Source organism: Syngnathus leptorhynchus, chromosome 12 (genome assembly GCF_054491065.1).
Source record: "Syngnathus leptorhynchus isolate UIUO chromosome 12, UIUO_Slep, whole genome shotgun sequence".
Classification (NCBI taxonomy): domain Eukaryota; kingdom Metazoa; phylum Chordata; class Actinopteri; order Syngnathiformes; family Syngnathidae; genus Syngnathus; species Syngnathus leptorhynchus.
Window position 1 is genome coordinate 9,839,460 of NC_141206.1, and position 18,546 is coordinate 9,858,005.

Here is an 18,546-nt window from a genome sequence, read left to right on the forward strand (position 1 = left end):
TTGACAGCGCACGCGCAGACACTTGATTGATCACGTCGTTAGGTGAAGAATTTGCCTCAACAAACTTGCGTAAAATAAATTAATCATGTGAATATTTTGAATTTATACGCTGTGGTGGGAAGTAACAAAGCACAAACACGGGACTCTGTGACTTTAAACTGTTTTCAGTCATGTCCTGTTGACGGTACAATATCAACTTTGTCCACAAGATGTCGCGCTTGTAGTGGTTTTAGACCTCAATCTGAAATATTGCTGTTTATCCCTTCACGTTTTCAAAATATATACTATTAAAATTGCAATTGCATATGACGAGCGAGTGCTCGTGACCGTATATTCTTCTCATCATAATTATTATTATTGCTATATTTTTGCCACTTTATAATTCAAACCAGGGATTAGGAGTTGCGCTCTTGTGAGGAAATCTGTCACCATTGATTATGATATTGTATTCTCCAGTAAAATAGAATTCAAAGTCAATCTATTCTCCCAGACCGGTTTGGTGTGTGTCTATTTGGAGGTGCTATAGGTCTCACGTAACCGCACGCAGATTTAAGTATAGTATTGTCCAACACAAAAATATATATATTTTAAAAAACGGTTTTGCAAGAAAACACAACTTCTGTCTGTAGCTACTTGTGACTGTATTTCAGAGTTGTAGTAAGCAATTCAACCGCCTTCAAAAAATAAAAATAAACGTTGCGCCTGAAAAGCATCTGCTCGCAATGACTCATCCGCCTCTCTATTAAAGTTTGCTAAGTTTGTCTAACTTTTGCAGGGGTTTTTTTTTCATATTGCCCCCTGCAGCTGTGTATTTAATGTAACTGTACAAGCCCCGTGTATCTTGTACGCAAATTGCCTTTTGCAGGTTGCCTCTACCATTGGTTGAAACCACAGTCAGATTCTCCGGCGAAATTATCTGATTGGAAATCAGGGAGGGGAGAAAAAGAAAGAGCAACAAGTGCGATGCTTTGACGCTGGTTTGCTTTTGGGACTTGAAGGAAAGGATTTTAATTTGGGTGAGACACACTAAGAGCTGAACGAAGTCAACGATTTAATTGGATCTTATCAAGGTGAGTTTCTACTTTAACTGAGGGGTTTTTTCACTTTTATTTTTAGCTTGAATATCGTATACAATTTGACAATATTGTATGATCTGTCCCTACTATTAGGCTAAGCCTTTATGGAGATTTGGGTGTGCCAATTAAAATCTTAAATGTAATTTTTTCCTTTTGACAAAACAAAAGCTTTAACGTAAATTGAAATTAATATTGACTAAAGACTTCTTTTTTTTTTTCAAGAGCTGACATATGTGTTATTTGTGCTTACAGAGTCGACATGCCTCGATCTTTCCTGGTGAAAAACAAACGGAGCTCGTCATTTAATGTGCATAGATTATATGAAGATGAGACAGGTAACTTTCAAACATGTATTGTGAAAAAAATGCCAATATTAATTGCAATCATTTATTAGAAGTATACTGTTGAACTCTTCATAATTATTCACAACAGCCTCGTTGAACCCATTTTGGACAAATGTATCTCAAGTTAAAATAAATGAAAATAAATATTAAATTCTGAGTTTGGTTTGATTTAAAGCCTCTGAGTTTTTATGACTGGACCAAAATGATTTTACAAGCTCAAGTCAACCAAACTGCATTGTTTTGGATCTACAGAGACCTCACCTCCGAGGCCTCAATCTGAGGGCCTGCATTCCCAAACAGACCTCAGACCAGTAGGAAAAGCGGAGGAAGAACTTCCGAGTCCTTTACCTGTGGACGCCGAGCCCACCAGACCCCCTGTGGCTCCCACAAAGTCCTATTACGCAACAGGTGAGCGGCACATTTTCCTACAAGTGTCAGTAAAGTTCCAGGACTGACGCCATCAAACCCAAAGGATGCCTTTTACTCTCCGGCACCTTCAATGTATTCTTTGCTCGTCAGATTCTCAGAAGGCAGAATTCCCTTCTTACTACAAGCCGGCGTATTGGGGGGAGCAGGTTCCCTCTCCGTATCGCTTGGGTTTCAGCCCGGCGGTGCTGCAGCACGCCGCCACTTTGTACAACACGCACATCAGCCGCAGCCCGCAGAACCAGCAGCCGCTCGATTGCAGTACCCACTACTCGCCGAGCTCCGACACCTACCACTGCATCACCTGCGATAAGGTATGTCCAGCTTGAAACACGGTGAAATGACTCGCTAAATTAGAATTCAACATTTGAAAGTGAAAACTGGTCATACCGGTCGGTAAGTTTAGGATCACTATTTGACAACTGTGTTGTGTTGTCTGTCCTTCAGGTGTTCTCAACACCTCACGGCCTGGAAGTTCACGTCAGGAGGTCCCACAGCGGAACGAGACCTTTTGGCTGCAGCATCTGCAGAAAAACCTTTGGCCACGCAGTCAGTCTCGAGCAACACATGAATGTTCACTCCCAGGTATGATTTCTGAAATAGCCTAGATCATTCAAGATGGTCCAAAGCAAAATATGTTAGTTTGTGTTTTTTCAATAAATGTTGAATAAAATAATAATCCTCAACCTCAAACATCTGAAATTGATTGAAGTTCTTCTTGCACCGTGCTTGTCCAGGAAAAAAGTTTTGAGTGCAAGATGTGCGGCAAGTCCTTCAAGCGCTCCTCCACGCTGTCCACGCACCTCCTCATCCACTCAGACACCCGTCCGTACCCGTGTCAGTTCTGCGGGAAGAGGTTTCATCAGAAATCCGACATGAAGAAACATACATATATTCACACGGGTATGTCTTTGCTGGAATCATTGTCTGAGTGAAAAGTCATGTTTCCAAGTGCTATTCGCAAAAGCTAACCCAACCATGTGGAACAGATAGAAATGTAAACATTATCTTTATGCCACGCTCTGTCGCTCCCACTGAAGGGGTAGTGACAAAACCTGATTTTCCAGAAGCAGAGTGATTTGTATTAAGTAGACAGCTGCTCCTTTAAACAAATAATTGAAAAATAATCCCGGATTATTTTTTTTACACTCAGGTGAGAAACCCCACAAGTGCCAAGTGTGTGGTAAAGCGTTCAGCCAAAGCTCCAACCTGATCACCCACAGTCGGAAACACACCGGCTTCAAACCCTTTGGATGTGGCGTTTGCTCCAAAGGCTTCCAGCGCAAAGTGGACCTTCGTCGGCACCAGGAGAGCCAACACAGCATTAAGTGACACGTGGACGGCCATAATTACGGGATCGTCCAGGGGCGGAGCGCAGATTTGAACTTTACAAGTGCTCAGTCACCCCTGTAATAAGAATATGTGTTATCGTTGACAGTATGTAGTTACACATTCCATTTGTGTTGAATTATTTGAAAAGAATTCAAATTAAATAATAAGGGTTAGTACACCTGTTTAGGGCTGGACCCTTAACCTGTGCCTTTACAATGTTAGCGTTTAATGTGACTTTGGTGACTTTAAACCAGGTAAAAGCGGGTTTAAGTTGTGGCGCAATGCGATTTTTGTGAATTTGATCCAGGGGTATATTGGGAACTCACAAAAACAAAATGTTTTACTCCACAAGAAAATACTCTTGTATTTTGTCCCACAAAGGCCGTAACACTGGAGGCCCTCATAGATAACCTCGATTGAGCTAACCCATAAGAGATTTTCTGCTTTCAAGTGTTGTATAGCTATATCATGAGTTCTTATTTAAACTGCGTATGGATGTAACGTGAGAATTGTAAATTGTGTGTGTGAAAATAAAGAATGAGCTGAAGCTGTGGTTGCTCTATCCTGTTCCCTCCAGGGCAAAATACATGTCAACTGTTAGCCTAGTAAAATGATGTGATAAACTCTGTCAACATGACTTTTCCAGCTCGTTCTAGTTTGCTTCCAAGTGTTTTCAGCTCGCTGGAAAAGCTCACACACACACACGCACGCACTCTACCAGTAAAATGCAAAATAGTCATTAAATTGTTCTCACGGAATAAATGATCAAAAGCAACCAAATGTAATCCACTCCGTCTTATTTGTGAGAAGAGCGTAATATTAGGAATAGTAAGAAACGCAACCACTAGCAAAAAATCAGCTCTGTAATTTTACTATTTTACTGAAAACTGAAATCAAATGAGCCCCAAAGAAATCAAAACGGGTTCGATTTAGTCCTCTTAATTTGATGACTAGAACTGTAATCACAGCTTGAAATCAGAATTACACAAACTATCAATTGAGGCTTTATCAAACTTTGGCCACACACACACACACACAGGTCCGCCTGGTCTTCAGAGTGCATCGAGTTGACTGGGATACAGGGATTAACTAATAGGCTGTTAAAAAAAAAAAAAAGGGGGGATTGATGACTTAGTCAACCGTCACCACACCCAGTCAGCACATTGGATTTACTTTAACAAACAGTCTGGAAGGAAAACTCACCACCTTCCTCAAACACTAAACCAGTTAGCGCTTTAAGATGCTTCGGGCAAATCTGATTATCAGCGAGTTTTGTTTAATCTAAGAAACAGGATGAAGCATCCCTCGGAGATATACGTGACATCAAATTCGAATCCGAAATAACAATAAAAAGCCTTTGCGCTGCTCACTCAGTTGGATTTCAAATGCTGCAGACGGGAAATAAAAGATGACAGTGTAACGTCGATTTTTTAATGGGAAACCGAAATCAGTGTCTGCCTGGGCAAGAGAAGCAGATGTGGAGGCTTACGGTCGGGCAAACAAATCTGAGGTCTTTATGCAAAACTTGTGGATATCGCAAAGGAAACAAGGCCCCCTGTGTCTGCATGTGTAACAGTTACTCGGCCGCTAATCAAAATCCAACACATGCAACTAACAGAAAAGAGGAGGAGGATTGTGGGTGGGGCGTGCAAACAGGACACAGGTTGTGAATAGGGAGGGGGGGGGGGTCACACAGCCTCAGGAAAAACGGGAGAAAAAGGTGTTAAGACTGCACTAGAAAGCGTCGTGTGTAAAAATGCTGGATAAGCAGAAAAAAAAAAAAGATGTTCATTTTGACCTCTGTTCAGGTAGAAGTACAATATTTGCATGTTGCTCCAGGTGTTGTAAAAGTTGCAAATGTTTAGGACTTGATTTGCTTCCTAACTGTGCAGCTGCATGTCACTCAAAGGTTCACTTGCAATATTGCAGAAAATTTGCAAAAATATATTTAGTATGTACATTTAAAGCTATTTTGTGATTTTTAAAAAAAATTGGGACTATTGTAAAGACACGAAAATAGGATTTTTTTTTATGCCAAACATAACCCCTGAATTCAATTTGAATATTGTCCCTCCAATCTCCTTGGATAAACACAAGACACCCACATCAGCCCCGGAGACGGAGCATAGATGCAAATTTGTCTTGCAAATGTTCCCCATGCAAATAAGCGGCGCCCGGTTTGTGCAACCATGTGCCCGAGGGCTGTCAAATTCACGGAACTCGGAGCGGGAAATCAGACAGGAGAAATTATCCTCCCATAGCTGCTAAAAAAAACAAAATTCTATGTTACACTCTTGCGATCAGGGAGGAATTGCTTTGCATTCCTCAAATTGAAAGTGTCGGCAGATTTCCTCCGGAAGTTGCCGTACGATCGCGTCTGCTGTAATGTGCAGATGTGATACTATTTGATTGCCCACTGTCACTGTGTTGTGGCTCGGCACGTCCGCAGATAAGTTCGGCGGTGACACGGCTCGAGGACGCTCTGGCAGTGAGTGACGGCGGGGGGGGAAGATCACTTTCCTGTTTAGTCACCACAAACGTGATCATCTCTGTTGAAATATATACATAGATGTAACACATCCGAATTTCTGAGCGGGACCCCAACGTACAAACCAAATATGGGCGGAGTGACCACATTTGACCTTCCCAACTGTTAAACAGCCAGCTAAAAACAAGCCATAAGGGGAGTGTGCCACTTGAGAAGCAAGTATGATCATCCAAAAAAAAAACAAAAAAAACATGAAATCTGAGTGCAACAGACTCTTCCAGTGAAAGCCAGGCAGCAAAGGGTGTCTGATAACGCTATCACGGCCTCCGCACACTTCAACGGTCAGAGCAGGCCAGCCAAGAGGCAGGGAGGAGCGGACAAGGCTTTGAGAGAGATAGCAGCCAAAGACGTAGGAGTGTCAAACATTGAAAGTCAAACAAGTCCATCATCACGTCAACATGTCACCACAGCACGCAACTGATTGGCAGCCTCTGGACCAATCCTCGCCCATCTGCCAATTGGAGCAATCAACCTTAGCAGATTTTCCAAAATGCATTAAGTGTCATTTGAACTGTTTCTCCGTTAGAAAAAAAAAGAAAGTCATGATTTCCAAGGCAACTAAAAGAAGTAACCCGAATGAAAGAAAACTTTATCGCCACTAAAATAATTGCTGATAATCAGGAATATTTGTCATAATTTGGTAAACCTAGATGCAACTGTTTCCTTTTGTCTTCAAAAGACAAAAGTCTTCAGAAATTGATCAATTCTGAGTGGGACAGACCACAAATGTGCTTTTCTGACACCTCTAGCAAACAACAGCACATTCACATGACATTGAGAAGATCTAGCAGAACAGGTGGCGAAATAATACAACCCAGATTATTTCTCTTTTTGTATTGTTATTTACTGTTTATATTTTCTGCTTGCAAAGTCCACATTATTTATTCATCCAAGCCAGTCCCGTTTTTGTATCTGTATGAATACAATACAATGAAAATAAGCATAAATGATTCCGTTTAACTCAACTATTGCAGCGTCATACAATTTTCTTTTTTTAAATTGACATTGCCATCGTGCGGCCATGTGACGCAACGACGCCTCTTTCTGTTCGATACACAGTTGATTAAAAAAAATATAAAATATAGTCACATTTAATCAACTGCATGTGTATAAATATAAATTGGAGAAGTTTTATACGCGAAAATAGATCATATTTATATTGTTAATTCAGCTTTTTATATCACGGGGAAATAAAAAAAAACGACATGTATGGATATAAAATAGTATCATATCAAATCAACGAATTAATTATGCCAAATATTAAAAAATAAATAAAAATAAAGTCCAGCCTGAAACGTAAACATAGGGCTTGGAACTATTTTTGACGATTAGTGTTTCCAGCCGGATTTATTTTGCTGCTTCCCGACACGCAGTCGAGATCAGTACACATCCGCACATTAAACTTATCCGGCTGTATTTAGATCGTATTAAATATAGTCAATTGTTAACAATGGCGGATTTTAGAGATGTAAATTTGGGATTCTCGTTGAAAGAACTTTCGTTTTCCGATTCGGGTAATGAGGACATAGTGCCCGGCAGCTCGTCAACATTGGAGTTGCGTGATAACAAGCTAGTATGCGTGGAGTATCCAGGCTTAGTTTCCAACGTGGACAAGATGCTAGAGACGCTTGGTGGTGAAAAAAACATTTCTGAAGTAAGTAAAGGAGAATTAAAAAAAAGAAAAAAAGAGCAAAACATCAGATCGGGCATGTGTAGAGGTTTGTGATCCAAACAGAAAGATGCGCCTCCATTTTTCACCATCTGAATTCGAGCATCCAAGACCAATTCACTTCAAGATTTTGTTTATTTCCTAGACCTTCAATCAACCGAATCTACGACTAGAGCTGCGCTACCGACCCCAAGACCCTTTCTGTCATTCTCTGTGCGGCAACCGCTTCTCATCCAGCAATCTTCTCCTCCGTGTGCGAAGGAGAGTCCGAAAAAGAGATTCCAAAGTCGCTGTGATGAACATGGAAATACTTGGTGTCATCGGGACAACGTATAAATTTCAAGGTGATTCAACTGGAATTGGCCGGTTTCTAATTTTGCTTTTAAGAAGTGACCTTTTGTCTCTTGCAGGGATGGCAGATTATCAGTGCCTTGCCGTGCATTCCCAAAATGGACAACACACATCTTTGTACAACAAAATCATCCTTCGGAAAACCGAGAAAGAAGCCTTTTTTAAGCAGCCCATGCCGCTCTTCCTTCCCCCCACCATCTTCTCACGTCTGGACACACCGGTTGATTATTTCTACCGAGCTGATGTTTTTAACAAGCAGTAAGTCCCTCGTGTGGTCGACTTGACCTCTTTTTGTTGATTATGGAGATTGCGAGTTCACTGACCGAGAAAAAGATCTTGATTGTACTTTTCCCCGCTCGTTGGAACAGGAGAGCTGATCGTATCCAGAACAAGTCAAATTTCATCGGATTGAACAGACCCCGTCGACCCCATAACGCCATTTTCCTGGCTTTCGCCGATCCCGAGGTTCCCACCGAAACTCAGGAGACGGCTCGGATGAAATGGAATAGCATGGCCACCATGGAGATTGATCGGCAATGTGAGGAAAAACTAGTGGCGGTATGTTTATCTGCTCACTTTTCATATGGAGAGGAGAAAAAAAAGAGTGAGGGAGAAATCAAGGTTTTAATCAAGCTACAAAAGGTTTCAACCGCTAGAAAGTAAATGTTCTTGTCAATTACACTAAAAGCATCGAGATGGATTTGAAAGGTTTTATCGAAATCTAAGATTTGTAAAAGATTTGAATAAAAGTGTCACATTGTTTTGTCCAAATGGAACTTAAATAGAGAAAATGCATTTTCCGTGTGGGATCTCGCACTGCGCCGCCCATCAGTGACCTTGCTTTATTGATATTATATAATGGCAAGCAGACATATTTTTTTTTCCATAATTCTGCTGGGCTGTTGTCTTATCTCAAAGCCTAAATTTTGTTTTTAGATGTTTGAGAGCCGGCCCATCTGGTCCCGAAATGCCGTCAAGGCCAACCTTAACATCCACCCGGAAAAACTCAAAAGACTCCTGCCGGTTGTGGCGTATTACATGGTGAGTTGACACTGTGTGGCTGATAAAGAATAAACATCATTTCGTACATTTTTTTTGTTTTTTTTTTTACCCCCACTCACCCCAAGGTAGCCAGACGGGTGAAAGACAAATAACAATTATATAATTATTATATTTATTCTGCATTCTTGCAGATGCGGTCTAAAAACTCAAATCAAAGCATTTGCCTATTGATGTCTGTGAAATAAACCTTTTTAAAAATAAAGAAAAACTATCGGCGCATTTCTTATCAAGGTGACCGGACCATGGAGAACTCTGTGGGTGAGATTTGGCTACGACCCTCGAAAGACAGTCGAGTCCAAGATTTACCAGATGCTCAACTACAGGATGCGCTGTGGCACCAAAAACGGTAATTAAAAAGATGATCAATGGCCAAATGTTGTTATTGGTGTCCTACAAAGGTTGAAACTTTTGAAATGTTTTTTTGTGTTATGTTCAAATATTGAATGCTATGTTTTTTTCATGTACAGTATTATACTGCCTCCTAGTGGCCACAGTTGGCACATTTAAGTCATTGCATTTAAAGTCTTTATTTATTTTTTATTTTTTTATTCTGCAGTGCTATTTTTCTTTATTAAATCAACTAAAGAGACAAAATTGACAGAAATTGATTTTTGGGTGTCTGTCTGTCTGGCATTTTTAGATTATGTCGTATCTGAGCTACTGGTGAAGCCCAAGAGGAGTTCCCTGAACTACACGCTACCGATAGCATTCAACAAGACCGGTCAGTGGATCCATTCGTAGTTTTCCCTTATGCACAAATCACGATGGTATTGCTGCTTATTTTTATTTATTTTTTTTATGCCCAGGTCCAACTCCGGCCAGTGTGTCAGAACTTCGAAATCAGGAGCCTTCGGGCACGAGTAAAGATCCAGTGCCAATCTCTTATCAATTAGAGGTCAGTTGACATCATCACTATGGGTTGCAATCAAAATGGATTTCACATTATTTGGATTGTTTTTAGCCAATCGATTTTTCGCACGCGTATGGTCGATACTAATTTGTGCGGCGTTCGATGTCTCCAGGACTCCGCCTATATTTTCAGAGAGGGCATGCTACCACCTAACCGGCAGATGTTTTACCAGCTGTGTGACTTGCATGTGCCAAGGTACACAGCTTTTTTTTGTTTGTTTTTTTGTTTGTTTTTTCAGTTCATAGTTAATTTTTGCCGTATGTGTCCAGCATCCAGGAAATCATCATGCAGGATAACAACCCACAAGTGTGCGATGAGCGTGACGGCTGGTGTCCCGTGGGAACCACGGACAAGTTGAGAGACATCATCTCGTCCCTGGTCAAGAAGGTTGAGCATAAATCGCGTAAGGAAATGAGACTATTTTTTTTTTCAGTGTGCTTTTTTTTTTTTTTTTTTGCTCTGTTATTAAAAGTATCTTTCTCAACCAGCATTGGAAAAGGACTCCTTGCGACCGAAACAGAGTTCAAAAGTCGACAGCGAGGATGATGAAGATGATTATGAGGATGAGGAAGGCGAAGGGGATGAAGAGTATCAGCCATCAGAGGGAAGTGAAAATGAGATAGAGACTGAAATATTGGATTTTATGTGACAAAAGACAATACTGTGACAATTATCTTTGTGTCTTTTTTACTTCTACACTAATAAAAAAATGAAACACTTTCTTTGTGTCCCTCTTTCTGGATAGTTTTGATCATTTATGATTTAAGATGCTTGATTCATATATAAAAAAAAAAAGTCTAGTCCCAAGACAACATTAATATAAATAAATTATCCAAATAGTTTGTACCGATCTGTTAATAAAATAAAAATGCCAGTTCACTTAAACTTGATATTTTGTCATGCAGCCTGTTACGCAAACAATATACACAAAAATAAAGTCATCATTAAAATTAGCTTCTGACCAGTGTTTATTTCTTTTAACTAAGTTACACATAGAGTTAATTGCCGTTTTCTTGTCCTAAACCTTTTTTTTTGAGGGCGGTTTCAGGGTAAAATTAATTTAATCTGACCCCTAAAAAAATATGTCGGTGTGAAGATATGCTGTTCATTTCTGATAAAACTATGAGTGTGATGATTAACTTTGCAGTGTGACTTTGAGTTAAAAACACAGCTGTGTCAACTTCCCTCACCATACATCATTACAAATTGCAACTCACATTTTCATAGGTGGCTCCGAGGGTGTGTCCGCTTTATAAAAGTCCAGTGACCGAGTCATCGAAGAACTCATTCAGGTCATGATGGAGAAGCTGGCCATCTTGCTCGCCGTCGCTGTTATTCTGGAGACGGTGTCTGCCGCCTCTGTAAGTCAAGTTCAATTTAGACAGACAGAATAACAAGAAAACTTGCACAATACCAAAATGTCTGCTGGTCATTTCGTATCTTCAGCTAGGGGTGGTGTACACGGAGGGCGGCATGGTCGAAGGCGAGAACATTCGTCTGGGTTTCCGACACCACATGGATGTCTTCAAAGGGATTCCGTTTGCTGATATTCCTGGAAGGTTTGAGAAACCGCAGCGTCACCCTGGTTGGGACGGTAAGTTGCGTAAAAATAATCTTATCTATCCCGATAAACCTATGTGGGTCGCTTGGCCACTACACTTTTGGCTTGACAAAACAAAACAAAGCCCGTTACTGTTTTTAAGTATCACTATCGAAAACTACCGGGTCCTCACTTTGTGACGTCACAATGTGAGGAGCCATCTCCTGCACACACACACACACACACAATTTCTCAGAGCAACCTCAGTTGATACATCAAATGATCAAAAAAATGTTTCCACTACTTTCTACAATGTGCTCACGTACTACTCATCTCTTTTTGGTGCATTCTTTTTTTTCCCATGTAGTTCTGAAATGTCCTACTTTATGAGCGGTCCCTGAACGCACCATAAGTCAATTGCCGGGTTTTAGTGACCCAGACGTCTTACTTCCGGTTTAGAAAACTAGCCACCAAAATAAAATTTCATAAGAAATTAGATACATGCCATTTTTCTCAGAAAGTAAAAAAAAATAGCATGATATTTAATCATTTAATATGTCTTTGACCAGGTGTTATGAAGGCCACCGAATACAGAAAGCGATGCCTTCAGTTGAACGTCCTCATGAGTGACACGAGAGGAAGTGAAGACTGTCTCTACCTGAACATGTGGGTTCCTCATGGCCGATCAGGTAAATAAGAAGTGAAGCTTATGCTGAGCAAAGAGTGGCAAACTCATTTTGACACTTCATCTTATCTTCATTTTCTAGTGTCGACCCATCTACCGGTCATGGTCTGGATCTATGGAGGAGGCTTCCTGGCTGGAGGCTCAATGGGGGCTAACTTCCTGAATAATTATCTCTACGATGGGCAGGAGCTTGCAGCTAGAGGAAATGTTATAGTCGTCACTCTAGGATACCGTGTGGGAACTCTGGGCTTCCTCAGCACTGGAGATTCAAGTTTACCAGGTACCACTTAGTGTTGTTTGCGTCAGAGACGCTAAAGTTAAAAAAAAAAATCATCCAAAAATGATGTACGACAGGGAACTACGGTCTGTGGGATCAGCAGGCTGCCATCGCCTGGGTCCACAGAAACATCCGTTCGTTCGGAGGAGACCCAGACAACATCACCCTCTTTGGAGAGTCTGCAGGTGGCGCTAGCGTGAGCTTCCAGGTGGGACGTTGACTTGTCTTTCTACATCCTCACCAAGTAAGCAGCCATCTTACATTGCTTATCTCCATTCACAGACCCTCACACCTCACAACAAAGGTGTCATCAAGAGAGCCATCTCCCAGAGCGGGGTTGCTCTTTGCCCGTGGGGTATCATCAAGAACCCCCGCAAGATCGCAGAGGAGGTACAACGTAAATTCCTGACATTTATTTCGCTTGACAGATGACAGATGATTTACTCTGCTCCGTTCAGGTTGCTCTTAAGGTCAACTGTCCCACAGATGACAAAATGGCCGCCTGTTTGAAGATGACCGATCCAGTGCTCCTCACAAAAGCAGGCGCACTTAAGTTGTCCAGCTCACCAGATGGTAAAACTTTTTTCTCTTTCTGCTCAGTATGTTACTTGAAGAGCGGAGAAATCTTCTATCCGTTTTCTGTACCGAATTCAAAAAAATAAAAATGTCTTTCTTCCTCTTTCAGCCCCTCTCGTAAACAACTTGATCCTATCTGCTGTAATCGATGGAGATTTCCTGCCCGACGAACCTTCCAAGTTGTTCCACAATGCCGCCGAGATCGACTACATTGCGGGAGTCAATGACATGGATGGACATTTCTTCACGGCGATAGACATCCCTTCCATCAACTCTCACCTCGTAGAAACGCCCATGTAAGTATTTGCTATTTATCGGCGGGAGTTCATTCGCACGTTGGAAAAAAAAAAGTGACATTTTCTCATCGCCGTCAAACAGTGACGACATGAAGAGGCTACTGGCTACTTACACTGAAGAAAAAGGAAAAGCCGGACTGGATGAAGCTTACTCACTGTACACGTCGACATGGGCGAACAATCCCACCAAGGAGGACATCAAGAGGACAATCGTGGATATCGGAACAGATTACATCTTCTTGGTTTCTACGCAAGCCGCCCTTTACCTTCACGCCGCCAATGCCACGTAAGGAATCTGCCAAAAACAAATTGGAAAATCCATTTGGGCCAGATTTAGAATATCTTTTTTTTTTTTTCTTGTCTCATTAAAGATCCGGCCGCACCTATTCGTATCTGTTCTCCGAGCCCAACCGCATGGGCGGCATCGGTAGGCCGTATCCCAGCTGGATGGGCGCCGACCACGCCGATGACCTCCAGTACGTTTTTGGAAAGCCTCTGAGCACGCCGCTGGGCTACTGGCCTCGCCATCGTGACGTCGCTCGCTACATGATTGCCTATTGGACCAACTTTGCCAAAACCGGGTAGGCGATATTCCTTTCGACTGGGAAATTGATCAAAATGTCTCCCATGTTGATTTGCTTGTGTTGTCATGTCTATAGAGATCCCAACAAAGGAGACTTGAGCGTACCCTCCATCTGGCCTAAATTTACCAATGGACACCAATATCTGGAGATCAATCATAACATGGATAAGAACTACATCCGACAGAAGATGAGGATGCGTTATGTCCATTTTTGGACGAGCGTCTTGCCCAACCTCCAAATAAACCTCCCAGAATAAAGACCAAAACATTTCATAAGGTCATTCATGATATTGTTTGAATTGAAATTGTATATAGAATAAACATTTTTACAATCTTTCGCTTTGTTAAGGAGCTTTTTGTTTGAAGATAAAATGTCAATACAATCAATCAGGTAATGCTGAGAACAATTAGGAAATGCAATTAAGATGAAAATATGAATTCTGATATCTAGAAAACATTGGTGGAGGAAAAAAAGTGAATATTTCTAATAACATAACATCACGTACAATATATTTTATTTCACAACCACGCATGAAATATCTTATTTCTCCAAAAAAGTAATTAGTAATTCATACGGAAGGGTCAGCGAGTTCGTTCACCAACCGCGTCAAGTCCCTTCTTTCAGGTCCGCAGACATCTCAACCAAAGAGAGCGCGACAAACAAATCCTAGCTCGGTCTATGGATGCTGTCAGCCAATACGCAAAAGGCGACCTCACACTCTGATTTGCATTACGCACTTATAAATAGACCAACTGCACCACCGTCTGACCTGAAATCCTCCTCTCCCCTTTAAACCTGACCACCATGCCCGAGCCAGCTAAAGCCGCCCCTAAAAAGGGCTCTAAAAAAGCCGTTACTAAATCAGCTAGCAAGCCTGGTAAAAAGAGAAAGAGGACCAGGAAGGAAAGCTACGCCATCTACGTATACAAGGTGCTGAAGCAGGTCCATCCCGATACCGGAATCTCCTCCAAGGCTATGAGCATCATGAATTCGTTCGTCAACGATATCTTCGAGCGCATCGCATCTGAGGCTTCTCGTCTGGCGCATTACAACAAGCGCTCCACCATTACATCCAGAGAGATTCAAACCGCCGTGCGACTCTTATTGCCAGGCGAGCTGGCTAAGCACGCCGTGTCCGAGGGAACCAAAGCTGTCACCAAATATACCAGCTCCAAATAGACACCGCAACGTCCGGTTTCGCCATGATGACCCCAAAGGCTCTTTTGAGAGCCACACACTATTTCGCAAGAGTTGATTCATTTCGGTCATACTGATTACGAATGGATATGATTTTTATTAGTGTATGATTGAAATCTGATATGAAGTAAATAAGACCAACATCGATTTTATATAAGTGGATAATGCGTTGACCCATCGAATTGCCAATTTTTTTTTTTTTTATAACCTATTATAGGTGATATTTGTATTTTAATAATAAAATTGATTAAATCAACGGCGTAATTACACCAACGTTATGATAAAATCTAGTTTTCCCCAATTAGTCAATGTCTGTAATGCTATCAGGATTTGCTAAATTAAAAAAAGCGGACGTCCCTGTAATTTTCATTTTACGTAATAAAACGTTCAAGATGATCACAAACATAAATCAAGCAGTTAAGCAACAAATTGTTTTACAAGTGCAATGTGTACTCAGGAAATCTTGTGCAAAAACATTGCTCCCATCTGATTTTTTTCTCTCGAAAGAAAATGGCCAAAATACTAATTTAGTGAACAAACAATGCCCAAAGTCTTTACGGTCCTAAAGAAAGTAGACACCTTGTGCAGACTTGTGTTCTGTGTGTGCTGATACCTGGCAGGTGGGCATTTTTGCCTGCTTGCTGCAGATTAGTGACGAGACATGAGAACTTAAAACATTTGATGTATCAAAAGTGGCAACCTTGGTGCTGCCTGTTTTCTGTCCCCCGGTTGCAACAACGCACCGGCAGATCTGATCCGGATGGGTTCTGAACATGTTGCTCATTTCAATCAGGTGTGTTGAAGTTTGGAGAGACGTCAAACAGGAAGTCCAATCTTGACATCAACAAAAATCTGCGTTGCTTTTTATCTATAGATAACAGAGATATGCATACACAAATAAATATACAAGTGAAGTGGTCGGTCTTCATGCTATTTATTATTAATATGGAAGAGTACATTATTTATTTATATGCGACATCTCTTTTATTCTACATGATTTAAATTTTAGCATCACCTTGAAATAAATGTGTGAATTTTAATTTGATTAAGAAACAAAACACACGCAATAAGCAGTCGATTTGTTTTTTTCAACACGACAGAAGCGTCGCTATGACATCTTGTGTATTCTTTATGGCGTTTCCTTTTAGAAAGGGAGGGGGAATTCTACTTCTGCTCAAGGGAGGGCTATAGCTCGCTGCTGATTGGACAACCGATTCTCCGCTTCAGCCAGCCAATCAACGAGCAGCAAAGGCCCGTATATATACGCTATTCCATTTTCCGTGACAGTCGTGTTAGTAATACACAAGCTGAAAATTTTCGCAACTATGTCTGGACGTGGTAAAACCGGTGGTAAAGCTCGAGCTAAGGCGAAGACTCGTTCTTCCCGTGCCGGACTTCAGTTCCCCGTAGGTCGTGTTCACAGACTTCTTCGGAAAGGCAACTATGGCGAGCGTATCGGTGCGGGTGCTCCCGTCTACTTGGCGGCGGTGCTCGAGTACCTGACAGCTGAGATTCTGGAATTGGCTGGCAACGCGGCCCGCGATAACAAGAAGACTCGAATCATCCCCCGTCATCTGCAGTTGGCCGTCCGCAATGACGAAGAGCTCAACAAATTACTCGGTGGAGTGACAATTGCCCAGGGTGGCGTTTTGCCCAATATTCAAGCCGTGCTTCTGCCCAAGAAGACCGAGAAGACTGCTAAGTCGAAGTAAACCTGGAGATCTCGACCACCCAACGGCTCTTTTAAGAGCCAACCATCTCCTTCATAAAGAGTACATTTAATGAATGTTTTGAAATTGAACTATTTTACAAACTATCATTGTCCAACAAAACTGATCAGATTTCACATCACTTCCGTTTTGAATATTGCTCCGCCAAATTAATTATTACCAAACAAAATATTAAATAATTCCAATTATCAAATAAAGATCATCGTTTCTGTGGCTACAGACCTGATAATGCATGGGGGGCAGGACAAGTGCTGTGGATGACATTCTACACCTCGAATTAGGTTAGCTGTCCTCTCTCAGGTCCGCATTTGTGTTTATAAACGCACCGACGACGTTTAAGCTGTCAGTTCTGTAAGTAAGTCAACCAGAAAAGGAAAAATGTCTGGACGAGGAAAGGGAGGCAAAGGGTTGGGTAAAGGAGGCGCCAAACGCCATCGTAAAGTTCTCCGCGACAACATCCAGGGGATTACCAAACCCGCCATTCGACGTCTGGCTCGTCGCGGCGGTGTGAAGCGTATTTCCGGTCTGATCTACGAAGAAACCCGTGGTGTCCTCAAGGTTTTCCTGGAGAATGTTATCCGTGACGCCGTGACCTACACCGAGCACGCCAAACGGAAGACCGTCACCGCCATGGATGTCGTGTATGCCCTCAAGAGGCAGGGACGTACACTCTACGGCTTCGGCGGTTAGATATTGAGAAGCTGAAATCAATAACCCAAAGGCCCTTTTAAGGGCCACACACGTAGTCGATGAAGAATTTATTATTCCCACACTATTCATAAATAAAATATAAGGACGTCATGTTGTTTTGAAATATGCTAAACGTCAAATGAAAAACAATTACCGTAATTTCTTTCATTCAACATGACGTGTGCATGAAATTATGAGGAAAGGGCGCCAAAACAAAAGTCTTCTCTCAGGTCCGCAGATTAGAATAGAGATTTTATATAGAGCATGTAACAATTTACAAATTACAAAGTAATGTAACAAATCATAATGGCACATGTATACATTTGTTACAATACATGTTTTCTTGCAGACTGGCAAGAAAGAGACTGACATTTTTGGCTTAGATACTATTTTAACACGCGAATTGAAGGAAAGCCAACTCTTTGAAGTGATTTGGGTGGCCCTTAAAAGAGCCGTTGTGTTAAGGACTAAATCAGGGGGAGCTTTACTTTGAGCTGGTGTACTTGGTGACGGCCTTCGTACCCTCTGACACGGCGTGTTTAGCCAATTCGCCCGGTAGCAGGAGTCGCACGGCGGTTTGGATCTCTCTGGACGAGATGGTAGAACGTTTGTTGTAGTGAGCCAAACGAGAAGCTTCGGAAGCGATGCGCTCGAAGATGTCGTTGACGAACGAGTTCATGATGCTCATAGCTTTGGAGGAGATCCCGGTGTCAGGGTGGACTTGCTTCAGCACCTTGTACACGTAGATGGCGTAGCTTTCCTTCCTTCCCTTCTTTCTCCTTCTGCCTGGCTTGCCAGGAGCTTTGGAGACGGCTTTCTTAGAGCCCTTCTTGGGCGCTGACTTTGCGGGTTCAGGCATGTTGATTCAAACGGAGGTTAAGTCCAAATATCGGAGCCTGTATACTTATGGACGCCCTAATGCAAATTTAACTGTACAAACGCCACTCTGCAATTGGCTGGAATCTGGACCGTTGCATTTGACGCTTGTATTACTAACACAAATATAACTGTGACAAAGCTCGTTCCTCATTGGACCAGAGCCACACTCGTTTTTCATTGGTGGACTGCTCCCTTGCTCCTTTCTCATTGGTGGGTGATCCCTTCTTGTTGCTCATTGGGCGCTTAATCATTTAGAGAGGATGTTTGTTTCTCGTTTTTACTTGTAGGAAATTAGTCCATGTAAAAGTTCATTTTGACAGATGGGACGATTTAACAGGACTGCCCCCTTCTGCAATATCTGGACATTTTATTTG

The 18,546-nt window shown here is 41.8% G+C and overlaps 7 protein-coding genes and 1 long non-coding RNA gene across 8 annotated transcripts; 6 read left to right on the forward strand and 2 right to left on the reverse strand.

Moving 5' to 3' along the window:
- Positions 1-894: 894 nt before the first annotated feature.
- On the forward strand, positions 895-3,715 carry gfi1b (growth factor independent 1B transcription repressor). Its single transcript, XM_085925284.1, has 7 exons — positions 895-1,070; positions 1,329-1,411; positions 1,673-1,828; positions 1,940-2,160; positions 2,294-2,431; positions 2,584-2,749; positions 3,000-3,715. Exons 2-7 carry the CDS (start codon positions 1,336-1,338, stop codon positions 3,176-3,178), a joined length of 936 nt encoding a protein of 311 aa, XP_085781410.1. The 5' UTR covers positions 895-1,070; positions 1,329-1,335; the 3' UTR covers positions 3,179-3,715.
- On the reverse strand, positions 1,412-15,625 carry LOC147048351 (uncharacterized). The gene is made up of 6 exons (XR_015067674.1): positions 15,487-15,625; positions 13,249-13,387; positions 10,936-11,077; positions 2,534-2,690; positions 2,237-2,450; positions 1,412-2,150 (listed from the first exon to the last, which is right to left on the reverse strand). It is a non-coding gene; the product is annotated as an uncharacterized LOC147048351 (long non-coding RNA).
- On the forward strand, positions 7,063-10,431 carry gtf3c5 (general transcription factor IIIC, polypeptide 5). The gene is made up of 11 exons (XM_085925283.1): positions 7,063-7,380; positions 7,541-7,739; positions 7,806-8,004; positions 8,115-8,304; positions 8,683-8,787; positions 9,040-9,154; positions 9,449-9,529; positions 9,615-9,703; positions 9,831-9,913; positions 9,988-10,121; positions 10,207-10,431. Exons 1-11 carry the CDS (start codon positions 7,177-7,179, stop codon positions 10,365-10,367), a joined length of 1,560 nt encoding a protein of 519 aa, XP_085781409.1. The 5' UTR covers positions 7,063-7,176; the 3' UTR covers positions 10,368-10,431.
- On the forward strand, positions 10,964-14,011 carry LOC147048353 (bile salt-activated lipase-like). Its single transcript, XM_085925282.1, has 11 exons — positions 10,964-11,079; positions 11,165-11,312; positions 11,828-11,947; positions 12,026-12,223; positions 12,298-12,428; positions 12,503-12,610; positions 12,679-12,793; positions 12,906-13,092; positions 13,175-13,378; positions 13,464-13,673; positions 13,752-14,011. The coding sequence occupies exons 1-11, from the start codon at positions 11,014-11,016 to the stop codon at positions 13,930-13,932; spliced, it is 1,668 nt and encodes a 555-aa protein (XP_085781408.1). The 5' UTR covers positions 10,964-11,013; the 3' UTR covers positions 13,933-14,011.
- On the forward strand, positions 14,465-15,718 carry LOC147048354 (histone H2B 1/2). The gene has a single exon (XM_085925287.1). The coding sequence runs from the start codon at positions 14,481-14,483 to the stop codon at positions 14,853-14,855; it is 375 nt and encodes a 124-aa protein (XP_085781413.1). The 5' UTR covers positions 14,465-14,480; the 3' UTR covers positions 14,856-15,718.
- Positions 15,719-16,084: 366 nt separating this feature from the next.
- Positions 16,085-16,778, forward strand: LOC147048355 (histone H2A-like). Its single transcript, XM_085925286.1, has one exon. It carries the CDS (start codon positions 16,199-16,201, stop codon positions 16,583-16,585), a length of 387 nt encoding a protein of 128 aa, XP_085781412.1. The 5' UTR covers positions 16,085-16,198; the 3' UTR covers positions 16,586-16,778.
- A 72-nt stretch (positions 16,779-16,850) lies between these two features.
- Positions 16,851-17,357, forward strand: LOC147048356 (histone H4). Its single transcript, XM_085925288.1, has one exon. The coding sequence runs from the start codon at positions 16,982-16,984 to the stop codon at positions 17,291-17,293; it is 312 nt and encodes a 103-aa protein (XP_085781414.1). The 5' UTR covers positions 16,851-16,981; the 3' UTR covers positions 17,294-17,357.
- A 150-nt stretch (positions 17,358-17,507) lies between these two features.
- On the reverse strand, positions 17,508-18,183 carry LOC147048357 (histone H2B-like). Its single transcript, XM_085925887.1, has one exon. The coding sequence runs from the start codon at positions 18,150-18,152 to the stop codon at positions 17,778-17,780; it is 375 nt and encodes a 124-aa protein (XP_085782013.1). The 5' UTR covers positions 18,153-18,183; the 3' UTR covers positions 17,508-17,777.
- Between the last annotated feature and the right edge of the window lie 363 nt (positions 18,184-18,546).